General features: G+C 34.0%; 2 protein-coding genes across 2 annotated transcripts in view; one reads left to right on the forward strand and one right to left on the reverse strand.

Moving 5' to 3' along the window:
* Positions 1-519: 519 nt before the first annotated feature.
* LOC130447881 (uncharacterized) lies at positions 520-1,557 on the reverse strand. Its single transcript, XM_056784924.1, has one exon. It carries the CDS (start codon positions 1,555-1,557, stop codon positions 520-522), a length of 1,038 nt encoding a protein of 345 aa, XP_056640902.1.
* Positions 1,558-2,089: 532 nt separating this feature from the next.
* LOC130447445 (chaoptin-like) overlaps positions 2,090-27,385 on the forward strand; it is a 41,757-nt gene continuing 16,461 nt past the window's right edge. Inside the window, exon 1 of the mRNA XM_056784258.1 lies at positions 2,090-2,261. Within this exon, the coding sequence (XP_056640236.1) occupies positions 2,090-2,261 (172 nt within the window). The remainder of the gene's footprint in view (positions 2,262-27,385) is intronic.

Genomic DNA, 27,385 nt, shown 5'->3' on the forward strand with positions numbered 1-27,385 from the left:
GATCAAAATGATTTCGGGCGTTTTGTACTAGAAGAACTGAAGAAGAAAACTTTGAACTTGAGAAAGACAATTCTTCAACATCACCCCTACTTGCACGCGAATCTCGGACTCTCTAGTTAAACTTTTTCTGGCCAAAAAATAAGAAAATATAACAAAAATTACCATAAAATGGAGAGGGGTGGAGATGGAAAGTTTCGACTTTAGACAGGAAATCATCTCGCAACTAATTGAACCAACACGTGAAATTTCATTTTTCAGTCGCTTTTCGTTTGACCTGCAGAGGTGAGCAAAGGTCAAAAACCACTTTTTTTACACTGCGACCCCTCGAAATATTCATTTGTTTTCAACCAAACTCTAATAACATAAATCCGCCGCCAAAAAAGCCATGTATGCTAATTTTGAACCAAATCGGACCCATAGCAATTGCATTCGAAAAACCATCATAATCGTGTTCAGAAGGTCTCAAAACATGGGAAAAATGATGTGCCCCCATTTTTCTTCAAATCATGCCTACCGTAATCAGGCCCGCCCGGAGGATTTCTGGGGCCCGGGGCAAAAGCTGTCTCGGACTATCAAAAAATCATTTTGGGTTCTCCACGACAGATAATGAGCTTGCAATTTTTTCCCAGACTCTTTAGCTCTTGCTAGCGAATCCAAGTGATCTTTAATGTCAGAGTTGTATCTTCCCAACAGTTTGAGTGTTGATAAAAATATGCCACAATCATCTTTGTCGACAGTCGAATTAGTCCCTCGAAATGGTAGGTTTCGTTCTGACAAAAATAATATTACGTCAATGACGGCTGTCAAAATTCTTCTCCGCTTTTCTTCCTCTTCTCTGATGCATTTTAAGAGAGAATCGTCAATACCAGATTTTTTTCCTTTAAGTGTGATCACTAACTCTTTCCATTTAACATAATTATTTACATGATTTACATTCGACTCGTGGTCTTTAACTCGATCGTAGATTTTTTTCCAATTGTCACTAACGCCACATTTTACAAAATTTGATAATTGCTTGTTCTCAATACTTCTGTCTTCAAACAGACAACAAGGGTAGCAAAAAAAGGCAGATTTTTCAATACTCCAGGAAATCCAATCCCTATTCGCAGATTCCCCATTACTTAGTTTTTTTGACAAAATGGACGTGGGAAACGGTCTGCCAGAATTATCACTTGGAATGCCCTGCGGTTTACCTAAAACCAAAAGATCTCTAGTTTTGATGTCAAGACGACCCCAGGTGCCAGGGTCTTTATTCACGTTGATTTGTTCTGATTCATCGATAGTTTTCTCTGAATCCAGGTTGTCTGTCGTTAAAACATCGAAACTGTCTTCATCAGTTTTGTTATTGTCTTCCACAGATGAAATTTCTTGTTGTTTAGGTACTAGAATCGTCTCAGCTTCTCCACGATTATACAGATCCGGCACTAAACATTGAGAATTGGATGGAGATGGGTCCCCTAGTCGGTCAGTCACCAGATTTGCATTCGGTAGTAAAAAACGGTCAAACGATCTTTTCCCTCGTTCTTCTGCAGCTTTCTTCGCAATAATTTTTTTCATTCATTTTCCGAGTTATGATTACCTCCTAAGCCTTTTTACTTTATCTTCGAAATTTTCTCTAGTTTGTCACGATGAGTGAAAGGAACAAATACGTTATAACAGAACATAATATAATGTTATTCAACAAAATATTAGTTTTCTATCACTCCACTTATAAAGTATTGTAATATTTTAAATATTAACTTCAAATTTGCATCATCACCTTTTAAACAATAGAGAATTTAAATTTATATTATATATACATCCAATAAATTGATTAAAAAAAATAATAATAATTTTTTCTTTGATTCGGGGGCCCCTCAGCATGGGGGGCCCGGGGCAAAGTGCCCCATCTACCCATTTTTCTTTGAAAAATTCGACTAAAAACTAATAATAACAAGAAATTATTAAAGTTACTGAAACTGAAATAATGAAGATCGTCGCTAATACGAATAATTCCATTTCAAAATAATATGCGGAATCATACTCTATTCTGCCTTATATTGAAGTATAATACAAATTAAATTATCCCTCCTGTTCAATTCCAGGAACAATGCTTCCAGTATGGAGTATCCTAATTGTCCTGTTTCTTCGATGTAGCGGCTTAACTTCAAACAGCTGCGGCTTTAACTCCATGTGTACGTGTTCTTCGGGACAACACGATCTTGCCTCGAGGAGTTTGCACACCGTTAGCTGTCTCTCGGTGCCCTTCTACAAATTTCCAAGTAAGTACATATATACTAGACAAGGTATATATATGTTATTGTTGTTGTTGTACTTTTGAATTGTCATAAATTAGATAGTTTGTCAAAGCAGTCACGGTACAAAGTTGACTGTTTTCTTTAAGTGAATCATGGAAATTTCTCCACGAAGAATCATCAGGTACAAACAACGGTTAAATTCATTAACATGTACTTCTCGATATTAATTATGCTGAAGAGCATCGTTTGTTTTAGCGTTAATAACATTCTTATATTCGAGGGAATGTCTTTGTCCATTAGTTTCTGCGTCTATAAATTATCTCGGGGAAAATAGCCACGCAAGTTTACTCGATTCCTCACAATATTATTCTACATTCAAACTAGTTACGATGAATATAAATCACCTAAAGGTTCGGAAAATTAGTTTGATGTTATAGTATAGTATTGCTGGTGCCTATACGGTTCTATTATTGTTGTTTTACTGCCATGTTTCATTTGTAGTGCTATTAAAACAAAATTATTGGTTTTGGTAGTTGTTTCACTATCCATCCATTAATTTAAGTGCTATTAAATTTACAAAACTCATAAAATTCATTTTTATTACTTACCGCCGTAAAAAAATAGACATTCACAGAACTAGATAAAAAATTGAGAACGATTATCAGATATTGGTGAGCGCTGATTTTCACAAAAGTTTTTCTACCTCTTTTCATTGAACTAAACAAAGAATGTTTAATTTACAATATAGAAATAATGATAATGAACTGAAGATATTGTGGAGTAATAAGAAAAAAATATTTTATTTATACGGATGATCTCAATAAGTTATTTAGAAGAAAAATTGATTGTTTCTTAATGGTAGATATTAAAAATTTGTATTGATTCTTGTTCCGATACAATAATAAGTCAAAGTATATTATTTTCAGTCATTTATTTTTCAAAATCACCAAATAATTCATCTATTTTGTGCTTGTTATATAAACATGGAATCATTTTACAACATGTATCGTTCTTGTGCAATTTACAACATATACTACAGATAAAATATTTACTTAAAGAATTTATATACAGTCGAAGCTCCTCGGTATATCGAAGCTCAGGGGGAACGGGAAAACTTCGAATTATCGAGGATTTTGATATAACTAGGTTCGATTTATTGAGGTGATTTTTGACTGATTTCGATATATGTAATATGCATATACAACAATACAATTTACGCCAATTAACATTGCTTACTATTGCTATTTTATGAATATTTAAATGAATAATTTTAATGACAAACATAAAAAAAACAGTTAGAAATAAAATAATTACGTATTTAGAATAAGAACAATCCTTGGTCATTATTTCACAATAAAACAATTGACTATTTCCTTCGAAAAATTTAAGCCAACCAAAAAGCTGTAATATTTTATGTTTACCTAGCAACGATCAAATTTCAGCGATAATACTGCACTAGTGCAAATTATCGATAATTTGCACTAGTGCCAAATTTTCGTCTAGGATTAATAAACATCATTTGGTTTTAATTTTATATTTTAAGAAAAGGAACAATTATTGAAAATGCAATTAGAATATACAACTTTATTGGAGGCCGACGATGGTGTTTCTATGCTGCTTCCACCACTTCTTATTGTTACTCCGCTACTGTCATTTCGCATTTTTTGTACAATTTCCTCGTGGTGTTCACTATTTACTTGGAGGTAACTCTTTATCGAGGCCTGATTTCAGTGTCCGGTAACCTTCATAATTTGATTTTCTGAAACCCCAACCTTGGCAAGCTGAGTAACTGCCGCAGCACGGTTCGAGTGATTTGTCACTTTTATTCTTTTCGTGTCAATTCCTATAGCTTCCGCTGCATCTCTTGTCCACTTTGAAATTTCATTTCGTCCTACTGGACAATTTTTAAAAAAACCTTTTGTTGTTTCTTTCATCCATGATGGGTTTACAGTTAAGAAAAGACGATCGACCGTAATATGTTTTCCTCTTTTTTCTTTCAACATTTTAAAAAGCCTGCAAAATTATAATGATAGATTGTTTGATATCATGCTTTACATTAAATACCTTATTGGGCATTTATCAGGCTCGGTGGTGTTTTGGACTAACCATCTTTTTTCTGTTAACCTATGATTCCCTCCTTGCGCTGTCTTAGAAAAAATAGGATTATAAGCTATGCGTCCTGTAGGGTTGCCGTAGTTGTCAAATTCTTCTTCAAAGTAACTCAAAAGGCAATTACATGCTTCTCCTCCTCTCCCCGCCAGTTCATATGAAGCAATATGAAAGAACTTGCGTTGAAGTTCGTCCGGAGTCGACTCGTCCCAAATGGCACACATTTTATCAATATCTTGTCCTGATAAGCTAGATGCACTTGTTTTTCTTTTTTCAGGACACTTTTGCAACTGCTTCCTTTTTGCGTCTCTCGCAGTTCTGGCGCATTCAAACGTTACATCTTTAAAAGGATCGAAAATAATGTTAAACTCTTCATAACATTTTTGTTGCAAAATTTTCGCTACTGTAATCCAAAGTGTTTTGACAACACCTTCTTTATATTCTTCCCCATCACTACGTCTCATGTTGAAAGCGAAATCTCTTAGAATTACGGCCAGCTGTGCGACAGAAGTTTCCTTGTTCAAAGTGTATTTTCGTTCATCACAAAATTGTTGAAACTGTCGCCACGCAGAATCTCTCGACTTTTTCGTATTCAGTGGAGTTAGTTTATCCACTGCGGCGTCTATTACTTGCGTGGAATTCTGCCCAAAACGTAAACTCATTTTGAAATATTTTTTCACGAACAAAACTGTTAATGTCAATAAGTTACCGTAGATACCAATTCAATGCCAATATGATGATCGTCAACTACGGTACAATTTAAAGAATAACAAATTTTAAACACAGAATTACGTTTATTTTAAATTAAATTTTTCTCAGGAAATAGTCTGCCAAAATGCCCTCTCATGCATGTCAAATTGTCTCATAATTTCCTCGAGTGCACTCGAGAAAATTAAATTATCGACAATTTGATATGCACTCGGGACATTAATATTGATAATCAGACACATATTGAATGTGTGGAAAAAAAATGAAGCTGAGCTTTGAAAAAAATCGGGAATTGTGGTTTGCCTACCTGAAAACGACACTTTGTCCAATGCATCATCCAATACTGCAATAGATTGGATTGCCCGATCGCTCATTACAGTTTTCTTTTGCAAGAATTTCCGCAAAATTGTAATAGCACATCGAGCATCACGAAGTGTGGGTCTGTATCCGGTTCCTCGACCTGGCTGTCCACATTGTCCTCGCTGTCATCTTCTTCTGCGTCTGTGTAAACGGATGTAATGATGTCTGCATCGTTTAACATCTCGCATCGTCAAACTTACAAATTCCTTGAAAGTTAGCTCTTCAATGTTTAAGCTCTCCGTAATTTCGCTCCATCGTGCAGGAGTTTCATCTACATTAAATGGTGTACCATCTTCTTCAGCTGTTCCCTCACGATCTTGATATTTCCGTTTAAACCCGCATTTTTAAAACAATTCTGAATGGTTTTTTCTGTCACATTTGTCCACGCAATCGAAGCCATCTCCATAGCATCAAGCGAGTTAATTTTTGTCGGATTTTTCTTGTCAATGTCAAGGAGAAACTGGCGCACTACTTCTTTCCTGTAAAGAACTTTAAAGTTTTTTATTTTACCTTGATCAAGAGGCTGTAGTTTGGATGTGATGTTCAGAGGTACGAACTCATTTTTTATTTTTTTGAGTTTGGGAAGATCCCCATGTGATGTACAATTGTCTATAAACATAAAAATTTTCTTTTTTTTGCGCATCTCCTTGTCTAGGTCCGTTAACCGTTTATGATAAATTTCAGATTTCATCCAAGATCTTTGGTTTGATGTGTAGTCCATTAGTGGGCTTTTAATCCATTTAAAACATCGAGGATTTTTGCTTTTCCAAAGAAGTACTGTAACTCTCTGCTTGCTATTTTTTCCGCCAGAACCCAAGTCCCCTTTGAATGCTAAGGTTTTGTCCGGTTAGCACTGATAATGAAGTGCAGTTTCGTCAGCTTTAAATATTTTTTCAGGATTGTACCCTTTTGTTAGTTCAAAAAGTTTTTCGCTCCACTGTATCTACACATTATCGTCTAAACTTGCACTTTCCATGGTAATTTTTTGCAAGCAATTTCATTCCTATTCTTAAAGTTCAGAAACCAGTGATTACTAGCAAGGAAATTTGGTTTACCGAGTTCTCCAGCGAATTTTGTTAATTTTTCCTGTAAGGTTGGACCATTTATCGATAAGCTTTTGTCGCGACACTGCTTCAGCTAGACACTCATCGATGTCTTGGAACTCGGGCTCTTTAATCCTCTTTGATGATAAACAAGTTTGATTTTCATACATTTCCCTATTTTTCAGAATTGAAACAAACTGGAAACAAATGTGAGTGAGGTAGTTACTTGAGAAAAAATGTCGTTCTGAGAAAGACAATGCTTCTCAGAACGGTATTTTCAGGTTAAACGCTTTGTATATTTTCAACTGGGCTTCGATATGTAGAGGTTTTCTTACAAAAACTTCGTTTCGTAGTAAGTGAAGTGTAAGCTAAGGAATCTTGAAAAATTCGATATATCAAGGTCTTCTAAACCAATCCTTCGATAGGTGGAGGTAAAAATAACAGAGGAAAGATTCAAGGGAACTAGAAAAACTTCTATTTATCAAGGAATTCGCTATATCTAGGTTCGATATACCGAGGTTCGACTGTATATGCTTTTGTGTATATATATACTACATCGTTACCACTATGGTCAAATATTACATCTTTCAAACATGTCATTTTACATACTTTATTTTCCATACGAACGAATTGTTTTAATAAAAACACCAGATTGCTGTAGATGATATCGCCCAAGTTAATTAGGCAGAGTTTTTTTAGTTGTACTCGCCTGAAATGGCTATTGCAAAAGCGAAATGAAAATTTGAAAAGTCCTTTAATGAAGTTTGTAATTTTCACGCTTGGCAGTTTTTTCTCTTCCTGTTTAGCTATTTTTTTATTTATTACGAACGGTAACATCAACCATTTGTGTGACGGAAACTAAATCCGAGATTTTTCAAGGTAAAACTATAGAAGATTGCAATTTTTGTCGGCCCAAAAATGCACACTGCCAGGTAATTGCTTTTATAACGATGCGGTGAATCGGTTTTTCTGGTTCACAGGACCCTTTCAGATGAAATTTATAGAGGCAGCATTTTTAGTCGTTGCAAAACTTTGATAGTGCTGTTATTAACGTCTTGTTACCGATAAAGGACATATGACGAATTGACTTCTTTTTGAATATGTCAAATTTGTAATTATTTTTCAATATTTTCCACAGTATATTGGATTCGAAACTGGCTATCTAATATTTTATAGCATTGTTATAATTTAAAAAATAATTTCCAGCCCTACGGCTGAACATTAACAGAACGCGAAAGGGACAGCGCATCCTTTATAATAGCCCCTTTTCCGGTTGTAATGTCCGGTTCATCTCCGACTTCTATGATATATTAATTCATTTAATTCAGACCTTCAATGATTCAAAGTGACCCATCCGAAGCTCGACGCCGCTTGACGTCCACCCATTTCTATTTCGAGATCCATTAGCGTCGTATTAGCTGGTCCAAAAGGGCTTAGAACGAATTGATTTTTAATCATTACACATTTTTAAACAGTTTGGAAAAAGTTTGGTGGTCCATAATTACATTGAAAATGAGAATATCTCAGTAGAATCAGCGATAAATTTGATGTTTCATAGTATATTTAGTAATAGTGATATTTACAATTTATTTTAAAAATACGAAAACAAAAAATTAATTAAGTATTTTTTTTTTAGAAAAAAAGGGTAAATATTTGGCCATTAAAAATGCCTCTCACGGTACGTTGGACCAAACTTGATGTAAAAACCATCATCTATCATCATTGTTATCACATTACCCTTACTGGATTTTGTTATTTTATGTTATGCAGAGGAATGTTCTGCTCGGCGCCATTGTTCTTCAGTTTATGTTCAAAAGTATACGCTGAAATGTACGAAAACGGAATAATGGGATAGAATAGGTACGCCGTATTATCCGACACAGAATTCTAAAGTTTCTGCTCCCTCTGGAAAACAAAAATGGAATGCTGGACGCCTGTATAAATAGTGAAAGTTTCAAATACTCAGAAAACAACGGACTTCTTCCAGATAAACAAATATTCGTATCTGATATTATTTTACAAATTACCTTCGTTCCATTAAATAGAAAGATTTGAACTAGAAATCATGAATCATTATATAATATTTAATCGTAACAGAATAGAAATATCGAGTCAATAATTTGAAAAATATAAAATCAAATGATCTTATATATTAAAAAAAATTCTTTCAGGCGTTCTACCCAACCGATTTGCTTAATTTTTTTTTTCAATGAAAGGTATTTATGCACAGATCAGCTAGCAACCATCGAATTTCATCTAATTTTCACCATTCTCAAGTTATACTCAAATACGATTTCCGCCTGTACATTACTTATGGGAGTTTTTCAAATACACACGTTCTATCCTCAATATCTCATGTTCTATTCAAGATATGGACTTCGTTTTGATTTGAGAACACTCGCTAAAACACCTTCTTTGTTTTGAGTCTTTGATCACTTAAATCGGTTGAGTTGGAGAGGAGCTAGGCGCGGACATTCAATGTGGAGTTATGGATTTTTGTAGGTTTTTGGCAATTTTTCTACATTCAAAGATCTATATCTCAGGTTCTAATATAGGTACAGAGTTCGTTTTGGTTCAAAAACACTCGCTGAAACACCTTCTTTCTTTTGAGTTTTTGAACACTTGAATCGATTGAGTTGGAGAGGAGCTAGACGCGGACATTCAATGTGGAGTTATGGATTTTTGTAGGTTTTTGGCAATTTTTCTACATTCAAAGATCTATATCTCAAGTTCTAATATAGCTACAGAGTTTGTTTTAGTTTATGAACACTCTCTAAAACACCCTCTTTCTTTTGAGTTTTTGAACACTAAAATCGGTTGAGTTGGAGAGGAGCTAAGCGCGGGCATTCAATAAGGAGTTATGGATTTTTGTAGGTTTTTCGCAATTTTTCTACATTCAAAGATCTATATCTCAGGTTCTGATATAGGTACAGAGTTCGTTTTGATTTGAGAACACTCGCTAAAACACCTTCTTTGTTTTGAGTCTTTGATCACTTAAATCGGTTGAGTTGGAGAGGAGCTAGGCGCGGACATTCAATGTGGAGTTATGGATTTTTGTAGGTTTTTGGCAATTTTTCTACATTCAAAGATCTATATCTCAGGTTCTAATATAGGTACAGAGTTCGTTTTGGTTCAAAAACACTCGCTGAAACACCTTCTTTCTTTTGAGTTTTTGAACACTTGAATCGATTGAGTTGGAGAGGAACTAGGGGCGGTCATTCAATGTGGAGTTATGGATTTTTGTAGGTTTTTGGCAATTTTTCTACATTCAAAGATCTATATCTCAGGTTCTAATATAGCTACAGAGTTCGTTCTTTTCTATTACAATGATTTCTGATACTTATTTAATGGATTCGATGCGAGCGAAGCCGCGGGTAAAAGCAAATATCATCTTTATATAAGAATGTTTGAATAACTTGTCTTGACAGTTCTCAAGTGTGGAAGTTTCAGATAAATCATTATCGCCGGTAAAATTCTTCACGGCTACCAATTATTTCTGTGCAGTTTATATATATGTGATCGTTTAAGAAAATAATTTATTGCCCGTATTCGACCCTGCTCCGTTTCGGAATTTTACAGTGATTTTCAATTTATATTTCCAATTTTAGCCATGCTCCGTTGCGGATATGTACCATAAATGTAATTTATTACTATATCTACGCCAAAGCAAACGTGTTCGCATTGGTATGATCGTAATGTACGGATCATCTGCGTATAATATGATCTACGATGATTTAACAACATTTATTTGTAAACTAATTCTCGTTGAACGAAATGAATCTGCTTTTGCTGTCTTTTGAGTTTTTAAAATACTTTAATTGAAAAAAAAAAGTAATAAAATAATTTAGACATGTCATCTTTTGTTAACAAACGAAAATTGAAATAATTTTTGGTGATTTAGTTTATTTAAATTGACTGGAAATAAGTTTAAAAGATATTTCCCGTAATCCCTTGTTTTTATTTCGCTCACTCCTTTCAACAACGTCATATCTCAAAAAACAAGATTTAACAAGATAATGAATTTAAAATTTAAAAATAGAATAAAATGAATTCAAAATTGATTGATTTTTTTACTATGCATCACCTCTTTTCAGATAATAGCCGATAATTTTTCTTTGTTTGAAGAAAAATTTGTACAAAATTTTTAAATTTAAAAAAGCTGCTTTTTATTTATGACGTTATTTTCCCAACTTTCTGATGAGGTGCTTCGAGTATGTCAAACTACGACGCATATTTTTTAAGTAAGTACAGTCTGATTCTTCATTGTGTACGTTGTTTCCTGAGTGTTTAAGATGCTTCCGACAATCGTGAGTCCCGCAGATTGTGAAGTACGGCCTGTTATACGATTTCTTAGTGCTAAAGGCCTTAAACCGATCGATATTCATCGTGAGATCTGTGAAGTTTACGGACAAAACATTATGAATGATCATCACCCAAAAAAGTGAAGTTTAAACAAACAATTTCTGCCCAGAAAATCATGTGCACAGTTTTTTGGGACAGAAAAGGAGTATCGCTAGTAATGAGGCAATCAGTACAACGTCTTATTGTGAGACATTGAACAATCTGCAACGTGCAATCCAGAACAAAAGACGTGGCTAGTTGAATAAGGGTATCGTTTTGCTGCATGTGGCCAAAGATCTCATCAAATCTTTTCAATGGGAAGCTCTAGATCATCCTCCCTACAACCCTGATCTGGTGCCCAGCGACTACCATTTGTTCCTGCACTTGAAGAAACACCTGGGCGGTCAGCGTCTTCAAAACAGTTGTGATACAGTGGTTAACAAGTCAATTTTATTAGGAGGGTATTCAAAAATTGGTGCTACATTATTACAAGTACCTCAATATTCACGGAAATCATGTAGAAAAGTAGATTAAGGTACAGGCTTTCATGTAAAAATATAATTATTGCCATATCTTTGTACTTCTTTTTTATTAATTAAAAAACGGTACTTTGAAGTATCTTGAGCTAAGCCAATCCCAAAAGTTAAATTAATTCCGAATAGGCAGTTATTCTTTATATTTTAAATAATTACTTTTATTTCATCTTCCAATGGAATGCTGTTTAAAACAAAAGAATGAATTTGGGAAAGCCAACAGAATAAGAAAATATTATGTACGTACAAAAGATAATCATTCAAAAGTTATAATAGGTAAAAGTATTTGAATAAAACATTTAAAAATAATTTTAAAGATTCTCATAAAATGTTTTATAAACATTTGGTATGTCATTTTTTTTCAATCGGTTGCATTTTGTCTGATATTTTGGGTTTTTCGTCGGAAGACAGGTTTTATTGCGATGTTATAATCTTTGCTTTTTCTTTCTAATGATTAAGGCTTCCACGAAGTCAGGTTCTGCATAAGAATGTTTATAAAAAACAGAATTTGGCAAATCTTGTTGAACTCTGATTACTTTATTGTCCAAGAATTTGAATTGAAATTGAATTTGTCTAAGAATACCTTATAATTTTCTTTCCTCCACTTTCTGATAAATTTTCATTTTGATCGATGTTTAAAGCTAAGGCTAACATTTTTTTTTCGTCGAGACGTCATCATAATGATCAAACTGAAAATGAGAAACGTTAATTACTAATTGAAGACAATTCATAAAGTAGCAAGCAACGTAAAACAGTAGGTTTTTTACTGACAATAATGACATATTCCAAAATAAACCTGCACATTTTCAATATAAGCGGCTGACTTTTTATTGAAAGAGTGTCACAAAACAAATTGATCAAAAACCATTTTGTATGAGGGAAGAAGCATTATTAGCAATAGCGTCATAAGTCAAAATATGATAATACATTTCACAAAGTGAGTGTGCAAGAACGTCATAAATCAGATATAAAACAGAATAATAAGCTTTTCATTTACCATACAATACTGTCCTAAATCTAATTAGTACGTTTTTGATACAAAAACCTTTTGGGCAATACTGTGTTCTGAAGAAATAATCCACAATTGCACTAAAAGGCACTGATATTTCTTCCTAAACCACTCAGGACCAACTGGCTTGTGACGCTCTTGAAATAAACATTGATGAAATATTTTATAAAGCAGAAACGACACTACTGGTCTCTAGAGGCCAAGTATTGAGTTAAGAATGTGACGATCTTGCAAGGTCATAGCTCGAAATTGCCGATTTTTGAGATATGACGTTGTTGAAAGTGGTGAGCGATTTGTCGAATGTGTTCTATGAGTTCGTTGAAATTAATTTTAAATACGACATGTGTATCATAAAAATCCAAATTGCTGCAATCTTGTTTATATAATTACTCTTTATTCCGACCAATACTATTATTACGGTTTCCGTAGTTTATTTTGTGGCTCATTTTATAAATATTGAACATTACGAATTTGAAATCATAATCATTACTACATATAAATGAGAAAAAATTCAATCGATGTAGCTGTTCAATAACAAAAATACTGTTTACCACGCAATTATATTTCGTTTTTGGTTATTAAAAATAAATAGTTATAACAAATGTATAATAAAGTGAAGTATTACCATTTTTTTCTACAAATAATATTTACTTTTACTCTGTATCGGTTCCTACTAATGGTATTTCTTCAGAATTTTGAGTATTAATTGAATATTATATCAATAACATCGGTTCCAATGAACTTCTTCATATTAACAATTTACTCTGTAAATACGAGGTATATTTTTTAACTAAGTACCGTTTTGCGATTCCGCCGCCGCAACCCCAAGGTCGGCGTTCCGCACATGCACGCTGGTTAGGTTAGGTTAGGTTAGGTTAGTGAAGTTTACGGACAAAACATTATGAGTGATGGAATGGTAAGGAATTGGTGAGAGCATTTAAATATGGCCGCACAAATGTGCATGATCAAAGATCTCATCAAATCTTTCCAATGGGAAGCTTTAGATCATCCTCCCTATATCCCTGATCTGGTGCCCAGCGACTACCATTTGTTCCTGCACTTGAAGGCACACCTGGGCGCACACTGGAACGAAATACCGATTTTTCGGACATTGCTTTCTAAGTGCTACGCTACTAACACAAACAAATTTCACTGTATTAAACGACAAGCCCAGGAATAAGGGAAAAACATGAAATTTTAAAAATAATTTGTAATCAAAGCTACTTTTTTTATTAATTTATTTATTTTTTTAACAATTTGTAATGTGAAGTGTGCTGCATACAAAGAAAACAGATAGAAATAAATATGTTTTATTTTGTACAAATACACATTTTTTTACATTATGTTGTTTACCACCTCTCTATTTACAAACAGCCAAACACCGCTTTCTATATTTGTTATTGTTCCCAAGGTTGCAGGTTGTCGCAGCTAATCTCTTCGAATAATTCAAGTAGAAAACCTAAAGAAAACAATTCAACGAGTCGATTTTAGCCAAACCTTGTCAGAAAAATTACAACCCATAATTTTTTTCACAAAAATATTTTCGAGGCGATGATTTTTTTTATGTTCAAATAGGGTCTAAAAGTGAATTGAGTAGAAAGGAACATGGGTAACTCCATTTTAAGAAAATTTAAATTTACTTTTTTTCGGTAGGGGTATCATCCCCGTTTGTATTTTATCCTCAAAAAATATTAGTTAATTGATACATTTTCAAATTTTATATCGAGTAAATATGTTTTTGTTTTTTGTCAATGTCGCGTTTTTCCCATTAGTCGTTCCAGTGTGGGGCGGTCAGCGTCTTCAAGACGATAACGAAGTCAAAACAGTTGCGATACAGTGTTTAACAAGTCAATTTTATGAGGAGGGTATTCAAAAACTGGTGCCACGTTATGACAAGTGCCTCAATATTCACGGAAATTATGTAGAAAAGTAGATTAAGGTACAGGCTGCTTTCATGTAGAAATAAAATTATTGCGATATCTTTGCACATCTTTTTTTAATTCCAAAACGGTATTTACTTAAAAAATATGCCGCGTTTTCACTGTATGTTGGTATATTTTACTTATAGAGGTTACAAATAAAAAAAAATTATGTATTGGTTAGAAATCGTAATAATTGAATCCAATTGAATTAAAATTATCTTTCTACACTTACACTTACACTATTTTATTAGCGATTTGTAGGTTAACTTGAAAAGTTATTATTTTATATATCATGATATTATCATAATAATTTATAAGAAGCACAAAGCATAGTTTTTTCCGTGATATTGCCCCATAGGATGATATCTTGATCGGTTTCTATTTAGAAGTACACTAAAAACAATAAATTGATTAGAAGACACTCCATCTATTAACAATAATTTGATACATTATCTTCTCTATAATTTACATTTGAGATGTATTCGGTCAGTGATTTTTCCTGGGCTATTTCTTCTATTATTTTCTAAAATATTACGACCTATAAATAATTCTCGGAGTTTTTTGTTTTATTTTCTTTTTTTTTATTTCAAATATTACTTTTGCTCCGAAAATGTCTTCTGATATATCTACTGCGCTATTAATATTTGACTACGCTCGTGCTTAGGCCTCCTAAAGTTACGTGTCCTTACCAAGGGCGGCAGCTCCCATCGGATATTTATAACCTTAGATTATAGGCTTTGATTTTAAGTTGGGATTGTAATCTAGTCATAAATATATATATGAATTTTACTTAAATTACTATTCCTTCAAAAATTACATCACGACATTTTTTCAAGTGCTTTGTTATTACTGGCATTATCGTTAATATTGAAAAACAATGCCTACATGAAAAGTGAGAGTGAAAATACTGGTTATAAAAGTTTCTAATACGTGAACATGATTAATTGGAGCAAGTCAGTAGATTCATGTCAAACAGCTTTAACCAGACTACGGTGATTTCTATTAAATATCAAACATCACATGTATAACATCGCTAATTTCTTCGTTTTAAATCAAAATTTCAAACTTACTAAATATCTTGAAAGATCTTGGAAAAGGTGGTAGGAAGAAATCCATTAGTTTTATGAGGATTAAAGAGGAAAACTTTGAATAGGAACTACTGGGGAAGAAAACTTAGGGAGGTCAAGGCACGTAGCGGGCTGTAGTATCATAGAAAAATACTTTGGTTACCATTCTATCGTCGTGAATTGAATCCCATAGAATAATAGAAATGGATATGGTCTATTTGGCATCTTTCTACAGAGTATACTACCATTACTACATATTATTGATTGTGTGAAATAATTTTCTTTAAAAATTCTCAAAATTATTCAACCTAACGACGAATACTGTAACTAGGTTTTAATTAATAAGTTTTTTCATTCACTATAATTTATTCAATAATAGTTACAGTTAGTTACAGTCTTAAGTAAGAATCAACAATATTCTTTTTTTATTTTCTACTAATTCCTCACTAATCTGAAATTTGATTATCTAACTGATATTCAAATCTCACACTTCGATTATACTAACTTTGCTTGACAAACGAATTGGTAATACGCGACAGAACTCAAAGTAGAGCTTAAATATGATTTGGGAAACGAACAACTGATGTGGAAAAGATCAACAGAACCAAAATAATATGTCGACCGGTTCTGAAGTACTTGAGTCTCATCAGGATAGAGTAATACCTTTTCTAATAGGAACAAGTCCTAAATCAATCTTTTTACGTGTCATTACACCAGGCTGAAGATTGATTGATAAATATGGAAGAAGACAAAAGAAGGGATTGGAGAGCAGAGAAGGAGTATTTATGCCTTTGAATCCCTGGTATGTTTTTTTATAAACATCAGACATATTGTTTAAAGTTAAGAATGTAACTTTACTTTATATCAGCATCAGTTATTACTTCATAAGTTGCAAAAAAATATTTTAAAAACAATACACAGTATCAAGTTTCACCGTTTTTGAGTAAAATTGAATGATGTTTAACCGTAGCCTACAAAAAGTTATGGACAATATTACTTGGAATGAATCGTACAACTAATGCCCTCTATGAGATTCAGATAAATTACATTCGCTACAAATACAAGTTAAATGTCCCGGACACATGAACTTGCCACAAGTCTGGCGTGAAAAACGCGTAGGTCGGTTTTTCTTTCGGTAACAGTATGCACAACGTCCACGACTATTTTCAGCATTATTTACAGGTTGGAGATTTTATATTCCAAATATTTCCTTTAGTCTAATCGTTATAGTTTTGGGAATATTGGTCTGTGCTACTCAACTACGAAGATAATTTTCGGCTATTTGAGAAATAAGCATAAGCAAAAACTGTCTTCTTGTTATTTTTTGGCCAACGTTTGGTACTTGGAAAAGTACCATTGAATTCACTCCGGCTATATTGAGTAATGAGTAAAAAATTACCATAGACCATCGTTTCGTATTTCTAGAACAGTCATATGATGCGCACAATTTGTCTAGAGTATCTACACCACCCTTGGAATTGTTGTAATCTATAATCACTTCTGGTTTTCCTGTTATTTCGTCAATTTTATCATCACGATGAAGACTTGATATCAGTAAGACGTTTTTGTTCTTCTTGAACCTGTTGGCCTTGTTGGCCCTGTTGGATTCGAAATTTCTAAAGGTAACTCTCGCTTGTTTTTTCTAACAGTACCTAAAAATGTGTGAGTGATGTAAACCAGTTACCACATGTCACATTTTTCTTAGAATGTCTGATTGGTTCAACCAGTCTTTGAACAAGGGCTAAAGGAGAATTGTCCAAAGAGTGAGGTCCATCCGGCTGTTTGCCAACATAAACCTCCTAATTGCAAAAATTTTCAAGCCATATTTATTTTGCTTACTGGGTATGTATTGTCGAAAACTGCACCTTCCCCGGAACGCCTCTAGTTTTTCATCGATCGTCACAATTTGAAATGGAGTGTATGCAGACTTTTCAACAAAAGAATCGAAGATATCCCTGATTGGAGCCAATTTGTCCGTAGATCTTCTTTCCAACCGTGTATCTATATCATCAAAACGTAAATGTTGTAGTAGGAAGCTAAACCGAAATAGTGACACTGTAAGGCGGAATTGTTCAACACCACAACTCATTTAGACGACTTGACTTGAGAACTCCTCCCTCCCGTTCCTTTAGCATTCCTTTCACGGGCATAATTTTCTTGATTTCTCTCGATATGTCGGTTTGTACATTCAACAATTTTCGCTAAGCATCGTATCATCAAAAAAATATTTCCAAAAGTCAACAGCGGTTTTCAAAGTATTTAAAGGTGATTTAGGGCCTGGTAAAGGTGTAATCAGATTTTCTGAATGAGTTTTGGTGGAAGCAGGAACTTGTTTGAACCATTTAGTTCCATTTTTTCCAGTAAAAAAAGGTATGATATTCTTCCTTACTTCTTCCTTACTTATTTCCATTGTTTCCACTTCATCATCAGAAATTTCTTGTTTAGTGTCGGAATTCTCAAATTGTTCTTCTACATTATCTTCCTCATTATCGTCATCATGCAAATCATTATTTATTTCGTCTGCATCATCTTCGCTCAAACATTCTAGCATTAATTTGTTCACTCTGTCCTGTTCTTGTTCGTACGACATTATAGGATACTTATAAAACATGAAACCTTGGTTATTATAATGATTCAAAATGGGAAAACCGGCCAATTACCTTTCATGAAATAAAAAATAACAAGTTTCAAAATATTTATTTGTTACTGACGGCTGACTCTCAGTCCGCATTTATTTATAGAATTAACACTTTAGCACCTTTGAACTTCAAACTCACAACTGATGTTCTCTGAAACAGTGTCGAGGCATACTATAACGCAGTGTTTTTCAATCTGTGGGTCGCGACCCCTAGGGGTCGCGAAGCCTTAGTCAGGGGGTCGCCAACTAGAAGAAAAAGTCAAGGAACACAATAAGAACACAATTTTAGTGAGAAGAATGGGCTTGCTTATTTTCAAAATTTTATCAAATCGTGGTGTTATCTTTGAAATTGCAGTCTATTTCTCTTTTTAGTCTTAATATCTACCATTGCAGAAAACGTCAGTTCACACAAGTATGAAGTGGCGAATTGCACTAATAATTTTAGAGCTAGCTGCTAGCTCCGAATATTCGTGTTTTCTTTTCATCCAAAGCACGTCGACACTTTGGGAATAAAATTCCATTTTAAGCATGCCATCAACAGCTAAATCTAGAAGAGATTCTTTCATATTTGTAGTGACGTCAGCCAGATCTATTGACTTGTCCAAAAAAGGGTTTAAAATCCATCTACGCCCATTGTCAGCTTCAGAGTGCAAGTCTGGAAAGTATGTCAAAAGTTTCTCTTGTAAATTATGCAAGCTCTGTATCAGACAAGGAATGTGAACCCTTACTACAAGACTTTGGTTTCATGCGTTATCTTCAACAATCTTCTGAACACATGGATAAGATTCAAATATGTTGTTTTGCAGAGAGGATGACCACAAACGAAGTTTTGCGTGAAATGCTTTGATTTTATCTTTGGCTGTTAAAATATTTTCTTCTCGACCTTGGAGGTGCTTGCTCAAATTATTAAAGTGGCTAAAAAGATCTGCCAAAAATGCTAATTTCAAGAGCCAAATAGGATCACAGCAACATTAACAATTCAGCTCTCAGTTCTAGAACTCTTATCAATACTTTTCCTTCGGATAGCCACCTGGCCTCTGTGTGATAAAGGAGATTTTGATGAAGAGAGCCCATATCTTCACAAACGATTCTAAATAGCACGTCATTTAAACCAGAAGGTACTAACTTAGCAACCAGAGCCTGTCGATGAAGAAAACATTGTGTCCAGGATATGTTTGGCATTATCGATTTTAATTTCGCAAAGAGTCCGCTATTTTTGCCAGTCGTAGCTTTAGCGCCATCGCTACAAATAGCGATACATTTTTTCCAATCAATATCTTAGTCGCAAGTGCTTTCTAAAAACATATCGTACAAACACTGGCCAGAAATGTTTGCGGGAAGTGCTTTGCAAAATAAGATTTCTTCTATGATACTCTCGACTGTTTCAAAGCGCATAAATACTACAAACTGAGCACAATCTGGAACATCTGTAGATTCGTCAAACTGCATAGCAAAATGTTGGCTGTTGTTTAATTTTTCGATTACTTGTTCTTGAATATCATTGGACATATCATTTATTCTGCGTGAAATTGTATTTCAACTTGTTTGCCTCTTGCTTATTGATCATAATTTCAAACATATCAAGAGCTGCTGGCCAAACAAGATTTTCGGCAATTGTATGTGGCTTCCCTGCTTTAGCAGCACGATACGCGACATTGTAGCTTAATAATGCTGACTTATTGACACTGGATGACTGAAAATAAACAAAACAATATATAAAAGTGAATAATCAATAAAAATTAAGCACGCGGAACCTTTGCACACCAAAATTAAGTATAATAAAAAGTTGTATGCAAACAACAAAGAAATAAACATCATAAAACATCAACGATAAAAACAACAACAATTAGAAAAACACCATTTTATTACCTGAATTATAGTATTTTACTGCTAACTAAGAGCTTTCAACTTTCGCTCAAAAAAATCCTTCGGCTTATCAGCTTCGTTAATTATTTTGATATATTTATCTATATATATCCAGATCTACTCTACTACAGATCTACTTTTTCATTTTTATCATAGAATGTACCTAGAAAAACCCTATGCAAATATACTTTTTTACATTTAGCGCTTTTTAGGAATGTTCTATGGAAAAACTGATAGCGCCATCATGTTCCGCGGCAAAAAATACATCGAAATCATGTTTCACATGATATTTTAAACAAAATTTTACCTCATAATATCAAAAAATATAACAACTTTGCAAAGCCAAGTTTGGACAATTATTGTGTAGGATCTAAAAATTAAAAAAAAAAAATTTGAAGTATGGAGATAGAATCGTCATTCCGTCAGCTTTCCAAATATGTAAATAACTTATGGGTTTAGTAACGTAATAATCAAATTTCAAGGCAAAAACCGAAAATTTTCAAAAAATGTTAAACTCTGTCAACTTTTTTCAAGGTCAAAACATGACCTCGAAGTAATCGGAGTATTTTTCTCGTATTCCTAATTACATAAGCTATCTGCTGTGAAAATTTCAAATTCCTAAGTCAAGCCGATCCTGACATTTACGATTTTGGTACAAATGATTTCAATTTTTCCCTATGTGCGGCGACGTTGCCACGCCGTATTGTTGTTGCGGCGACAGGAAGTGCCCGACAACAATACGGCGTGGCAACGTCGCCGTCGCAGTTTAGCTCGCGTGAGTTGGCATCCAAAATAAATCGCGCGTAGCTTTACCAACTTACCTCGTACCTACTTTCAACTTTCTCAGCTTGTAGAGTAGATCTGAATATATATAGATAAATGGATCAAAATAGAAAAAATCATTAACGTAGTCTTTTAATTAAAGGGGGTCGCCAGAATTTTTCAACTTGTAAAGGGGTCGCGAAATCGAAAAGATTGAAAAACACTTCTATAACGGAAATGAACAGGTATTAGGTATGTTCGGAAAAAATACGTATAAGAGATGACTGCGGAGTGAGAGTCCGCGCACCACACAGATCAGGATGTAGGCGGTCAAAATTATTTTATGTGATATTTATATTACAAAATAGTTACATAAAAAAAATTCTGTGTTCGGAATAACTTATCGAAATTATTTGTTGGTGCACGGTGGTTAGGCGCACCTACTTGTGATTTTTATTCGAGATCGTAGTTGATTTCAAAGTGTTTTTTAATATTATATTGAAAATACATATGACATACTCACGGCTTTCCCCAAGGAGGGGAACAGCTGTCTACGTTTTAGTAATACTTTCAGGTATGTATTATTAAATAAAACAAAGTTTATTTTGTTCTAATAAGTGAGTAAATTTATTATATTATTAAAAGGATCTTTACATTCGTTATACAATTTTAAAGTTACATAAGCTAAATAGATAATCACTAAAAATAATCAATCATACATTGGAGACTTATTCATCTACATTTAAATTTTCGCCGCTTTCGTCAATTTCCGTTGGTCGGTTTGGCTCAGCAGGAATTAATAGCTGCATTATCTCAGGCAAAAATAATTTTGAAGCGGTTTTTTTGGTCTTGGAACTAATAAATGGGTCGGATGTTAATAGTAACCCATGATAAATATCTAAGTTGCATTCTTCCCTCGAAAACTTGCGAGCAAAGTTTAGGCGATAGGCCTCAGCAGCTTCTTCCGAAAGTTGCCCTATCGGCAACAACGAATTTTCTATTATTGAAGCTTCATGAATTAAGACCTTAGGCATCGTTGGAGTCATAGGATGCCAGCCATATAACTCAACATATAGTTTCGCAGTTTCCATGGCGTATTTATCATATTTTGCTACGTCAATCTTATGGCAGCTTGATATGGTTTCTAATATCACTTTTAATCTAATAATCAAGTCATAACTTATCCCAGTGATTTCTGCAGCCAATTCAGGGTTCTCGAAGAATCTTCTGCTGGTATTTCCATCGTTTGTGTTTCCGAAGTTACTTTTTGGCATATCGACTAAGAGACCTGCCTCCTCTCTAAATCTTTGCTGAATATCAAGTTTATTCTGCTTTTTTTCGAGTCAACATTTTCACCTCCGAGCAGCCAGGTGAACCTATAACAATAAAAAAATAATATTAACACAATAACATAAAATCCGATTTTTTCCTATTTTTGTCAAAAAAATTTCAAACTCGTTTATTTTTAAAACTAGCACAAACTAGCAGCTGATTTTAAGCAGTTTTCTTTACAAGACTTTATACTATACAGGGTGTTTGGAGGGTGAGTAGCCCTAGGAAAATGGTCAATAGGTGATTGTGTTGGCTACGTGTTGCGCCGACTTAAACAACATTTTGCCTTTAAGTTTAATGAGTAATAATTTTTTTTCTAGTTTTCTAGAAAATCTTCATTTTTTTGTATAAAAACTTTAATTATTTTTTTAATAACCGCTGAAATGTTAAAAAATGATGTCATTTGTTAGTGTAGTCTTACCTTATGCAGATTTAATCATAATTTCATACAAACTATTCAAAAAGAAATAACAGTGAAGTATCAAACTTTCATAAATCGAAAAAAAATCATCCTTATGTCAACTTCAGATGGTAATAATAAAAAAAAATACAGTGTATGGCATTTACAAATGTTTTTAAAAACTTCTCTAGTTAATATTCATTCGAACGGTATGTAACATGTATCATAACTAACCAGGTAACTCAACAAAAACCGGTTTGTCGTCTCGAATGCATTAAAAGGGTGAAAACCTAAACTATTCAATTGAGCAGGTAAAAAGTTCAATAGTACAGGGTGCGGCAGCATAACTTCCTTTTTTAAAAAGTTCGCCATTTAGTCGCTAGATGTCGTAACGGAGTGCTAGTGGTCTCGTTCGAGAGGGGGGACTATAAAGTTTTGTCCCGGCACAGTTCAGTCGCCATCATGCGTTGGAACAGTGAGGAGCGTGCGTTTGCCGTTGAGGTTTACTTTTCGAGCGGATGTTCTGTGATCGCAACCCAGCGCGCCTTTCGGAATCGCTTTAATTTAGCCCCCTTGGCCCCTGTCCCGGACCGGAAATCAATTGTTACGTGGGTCACTACGTTCAGACAAACTGCAAGTGTGACAAGACGAAGAACTGGAGTCCCTCGGCCCATTAGATCACCGGAGAACATTGAGTTAGTTAGAACTTCAGTGTTGCGATCACCACGACGTTCTGCGCGCAAACATGCGTCTGCCCTTGGACTTTCCGATCGTTCTGTGAGGAGAATACTTCATGATGATCTTCATTTTCATCCATACAAGATGGCAATTGTGCAGGAACTTTCTGAACGTGACTTCAATTCTCGGAGGAACGCGTGTGAGGTTTTTCTGGAAGTCGTTCCTGAGGACGCTATTGTTTTTTTTAGTGATGAAGCCCATTTTCATTTGTGTGGATCCGTAAACAAACAAAACATACGCTACAGGGCTGATACCAATCCTCGACAATTGCATCAACGGCCTTTGCATTCACCTAAAGTCACAGTGTGGTGTGCAATTTACTCACGTGGAATTATTGGTCCCTGGTTCTTTGAGGAAAATGAAGTCACAGTGACAGTGAATTCGCACCGGTATGTAAACATGTTACAGGAATTTTTTTTCCCACGGCTAGATGAGTTGGACTTAGGGGACACTTGGTTCCAACAAGACGGAGCAACGGCACACACTTCAAGAACATCGATGGCTGTTTTGAGGGAACACTTCCCAGAGCGCCTTATCTCAATTAGGAGCGATTTGGAGTGGCCAGCCCGCTCTCCCGATTTGACCCCTTGTGATTATTTCCTATGGGGTTTTTTGAAATCCCGTGTGTATGTGAACCGTCCAAGGACCCTACAAGATTTGAAGACGAACATCCAGGAAGAAATTGCCAACATAACGCCTGCTATGCTGGCAAGAGTCATGACAAACGCCAGAAATCGGTTTACTCAGTGTATGGAGAATGGGGGACGTCACCTAACTGATTTGATCTTCAAAACTCAGTAAAACAAAACTTTATGTATGTGCCTGTATTATAAAAAACGAATAAAAATTTTCTGATTCATACAATAAGTTTTATTAACTTTTGAAAAAAGGAAGTTATGCTGCCGCACCCTGTATAATGCGGAAAGGTGCGGAAGTAAAGTTTTTTTTCGATTGAAATTGAAAAATAAAGAAAAAACATTCCAAAAAAAGGGTATTATTGACGGCTCATTAAGTCATTTATTGACAATACGTCGAACTCCGATAATTCGAATTCCTCGTTAATTCGAACTTTTGCGTCGGTCCCTTGACATTCCTATACTAATACATGTAAAAAAACCTCGATAATTCGAATTGAAGTTCGAATTATCAAAAAAATTCGTATTTTCTGTGTTAAAATTACCGAAAAATTCGAATTTTTGGCGTTTAAATAATTGAAAAATTCGAATTTTTCTTGTATAAATTATGTATGTACATATGTATTAAAAAATTCGAACTGTTAGTGTTGAAAAAAATTGAAAAATTCGAATCTTCAGATTCTAGGTAAGACGACGATATTTTGTCGAATCACTCGATTTGCTTCAAAGGAAAAAATCGTCAGCATGATGCAATCTAGCATAGCTGATTTCTTTACAAAAAAATAAATATATGTATTTTTTTTTATTTTAAGATAAATAATCGGTCCTTTTTAGGACCAAAAATTCTTCAAACGTATACAAATTATTATTTTAAATAAATAAATAAATAAACATGTTATATACCCATAACATATTTATTTATTTATTTATTTATTTATTTATAAAATGGAAAGATGCATCGAAATGCATACATATACATATGTATGTAAATGTGCACAACTCCGATAATTCGAACACCTCGATAATTCGAACTTTTGCTACGGTCCCTTGCAGTTCGAATTATTGGAGTTCGACTATTTAATACAATTTCATATTAATTTAATAAAGGCTTACCTGTATTATTGGTATCCATCACTTAAACAAGCAAATATGACACGACACATGAAATATTCACCGAAGAAAATGATATACGAAAAGGGCGTCAAGAACTTTCACGTGCAGTAAGGGCGACAATCAAATTTCGACTAGTAATGCAGCGCGCTCGCGCAGTCCAGGGATGTGGGTGGGATTGGCTATTGTTCGTCAGGTAGTCTACTATTCCAGGAAAAAAATTGTTTGTCATTAATCGATTATTGGAATTTCGACTTATGGCCGCCCAATTCCTAGAAATCTGCGTATGTGCGCCAGTGCCAGAAGATTAATACATACTCTCAATATTGAGCTATTTGTTTATTCATATACTCGAAAGAATGGAATTCAAAAGCTTAGGCTTAGGAAGAGAGCAATTTTTCTATTGTTAACAAAATCTTCTTTTTATTTTTGCATAACTACTTTAGGTATAAAAGTTATTTTATTAGTTATATCAGTTTTATAAGTATCGTTACCTAGAGACACTACGAAATGAAATAAACGTAGAAATCTCATCCAAATGGACTGATGTGATGATTTACTACGCATATTATGTCAAACGTTATTTTTATCGTTCGAATTAGTCCGCACGAAAAATGGGAAAACAATTCCCATATGCCTTTGTCAATTTTATCAAATAATTATTAAGGAATGGATTTTAGATAAGGTTTTGTTTAGGATATCGCCGTTGCGTGCTTGTATCTGCGGGGCATTTACTAAATTTCAAAGAACCTCCTTAGTGATAAATGAATTTCAGAAGAAAGTTATTATTAATGAAGAGGGAACTTAAATTGTTTCTTGTGAACTTTCACACCTGACCGTGATTTTTAAGACCCTTGCACACAGAAAAATACAGATTCATTAATCGTTCTACATTAAATTAATTTTCTATATATTTTGAACATTCAATCAATAATTCTTTTTAAATGATATCATCGTATCTAAATTCTTTCCTTCAATTCACAACGTGTTATTTTTCATTTTTGAACACATAGAAAGATAATGGTCGGTCGTAGAAAACTTCGTTATTGTTATTTTGCGAATAGTTTGTTTATATTATCCCCTCCTGTTTTTTATTGGGGTGTTTATTATCGATATCTTTGAAAAACAACACGTACACGCGCACATCCCTTTTATTTCGTTCCAGAAATGGTCTTCCAAGAATGGTGTATTCATTTTACGCATTTCTAATGGTTCAAATATGAATTTATTTATTGATGTTCATGAGAAACACGTAACCAAATCCCATCTGACCCTTTTTATCTAATTTAGTACCGACGACCACCCACACTATGGGAAATTGTAAACTCGCAGTATTCGTAATCGAAAGTAAGATAAAAAAAAGCCGTGAACAGCAGACCTCCATCACGAAAGTCGAATTTTCCGTCGAATGAAGAATTTAACTAATACACAAACAAATCTTTCCATAAAATGAATTTCTTTATATGGAAAATTTGCTATTCCTCAATAACTTTTCATTTCTCTCTCTGTCGAATGAAAATTCATAATTTTAATAGACCCGATGGTCTCGAACCCTCTTGTTCAATTCCAATTGACAACAAAGAAAAAAAAGTCATAATGACAAGAAATTTCGAAAATGGGAAGTGAAAAAAATCACCCTAGCAACGATCATACTCGTATTATTCATTAAATAGGAGGTTCAACAATTACAACGATCAAAATGATTTCGGGCGTTTTGTGCTAGAAGAACTGAAGAAGAAAACTTTGAACTTGAGAAAGACAATTCTTCAACATCATCCCTACTTGCACGCAAAGTTCGAACCCTCTAGTTAAACTTTTTCTGGCCAGAAAATAAGAAAATATAACAAAAATGACCATAAAATGGCAAGGGGTGGAGATGGAAAGTTTCGACCTTAGACAGGAAATCATCTCGCAACTAATTGAACCTACACGTGAAATTTCATTTTTCAGTCGCTTTTCGTTTGACCTGCAGAGGTGATCAAAGGTCAAAAACCACTTTTTTGCATTGAAACCCCTCGAAATATTCATTTATTTTTAACCAAACTCTAATAACATCAATCCGCCGCCAAAAAAGTCATGTATGCTAATTTTGAACCAAATCGGACCCATAGCAATTGCTCGAGAGACGAAAATAAGAATTGTAGCTTAAACAGATATATAGATATATAAATAAACTACAGACATTCGAAAAATCATCATAATCGTGTTCAGGAGGTCTCAAAACATGGGAAGAATGATGTGCCCCCCATTTTTCTTCAAATCATGCCTACCGTAATAGTTTAATTTTTCCTTGAAAAATTCGACTAAAAAATGTTTAGTTTTGTCCTTCATATTCTAAAAATACCAAAAGTTTAGCACTTGAAAAAGTATTGATTAATTCGTGTAAATTGAAACAGAAACAACTATTCTTTTGGAACTTGCCGTAAATTCTAATTAATTCCTTAATTAATAAACATTACCGTATACCTGTAAACATGACTTTTGCAGTTTATATTCCTTTTATAACTTATACCGGACATAAAATTGTTTTTGGTAGTTGTGATCGGAAGGTAGGTGATGAGTATTAACGAAATAG

Source organism: Diorhabda sublineata, chromosome 8 (genome assembly GCF_026230105.1).
Source record: "Diorhabda sublineata isolate icDioSubl1.1 chromosome 8, icDioSubl1.1, whole genome shotgun sequence".
NCBI classification, from domain to species: domain Eukaryota; kingdom Metazoa; phylum Arthropoda; class Insecta; order Coleoptera; family Chrysomelidae; genus Diorhabda; species Diorhabda sublineata.

Bases quoted from the DNA above. Each gene is read 5' to 3' on its own strand.
- LOC130447881 (XM_056784924.1), bottom strand. From the start codon at position 1,557: ATGAAAAAAATTATTGCGAAGAAAGCTGCAGAAGAACGAGGGAAAAGA.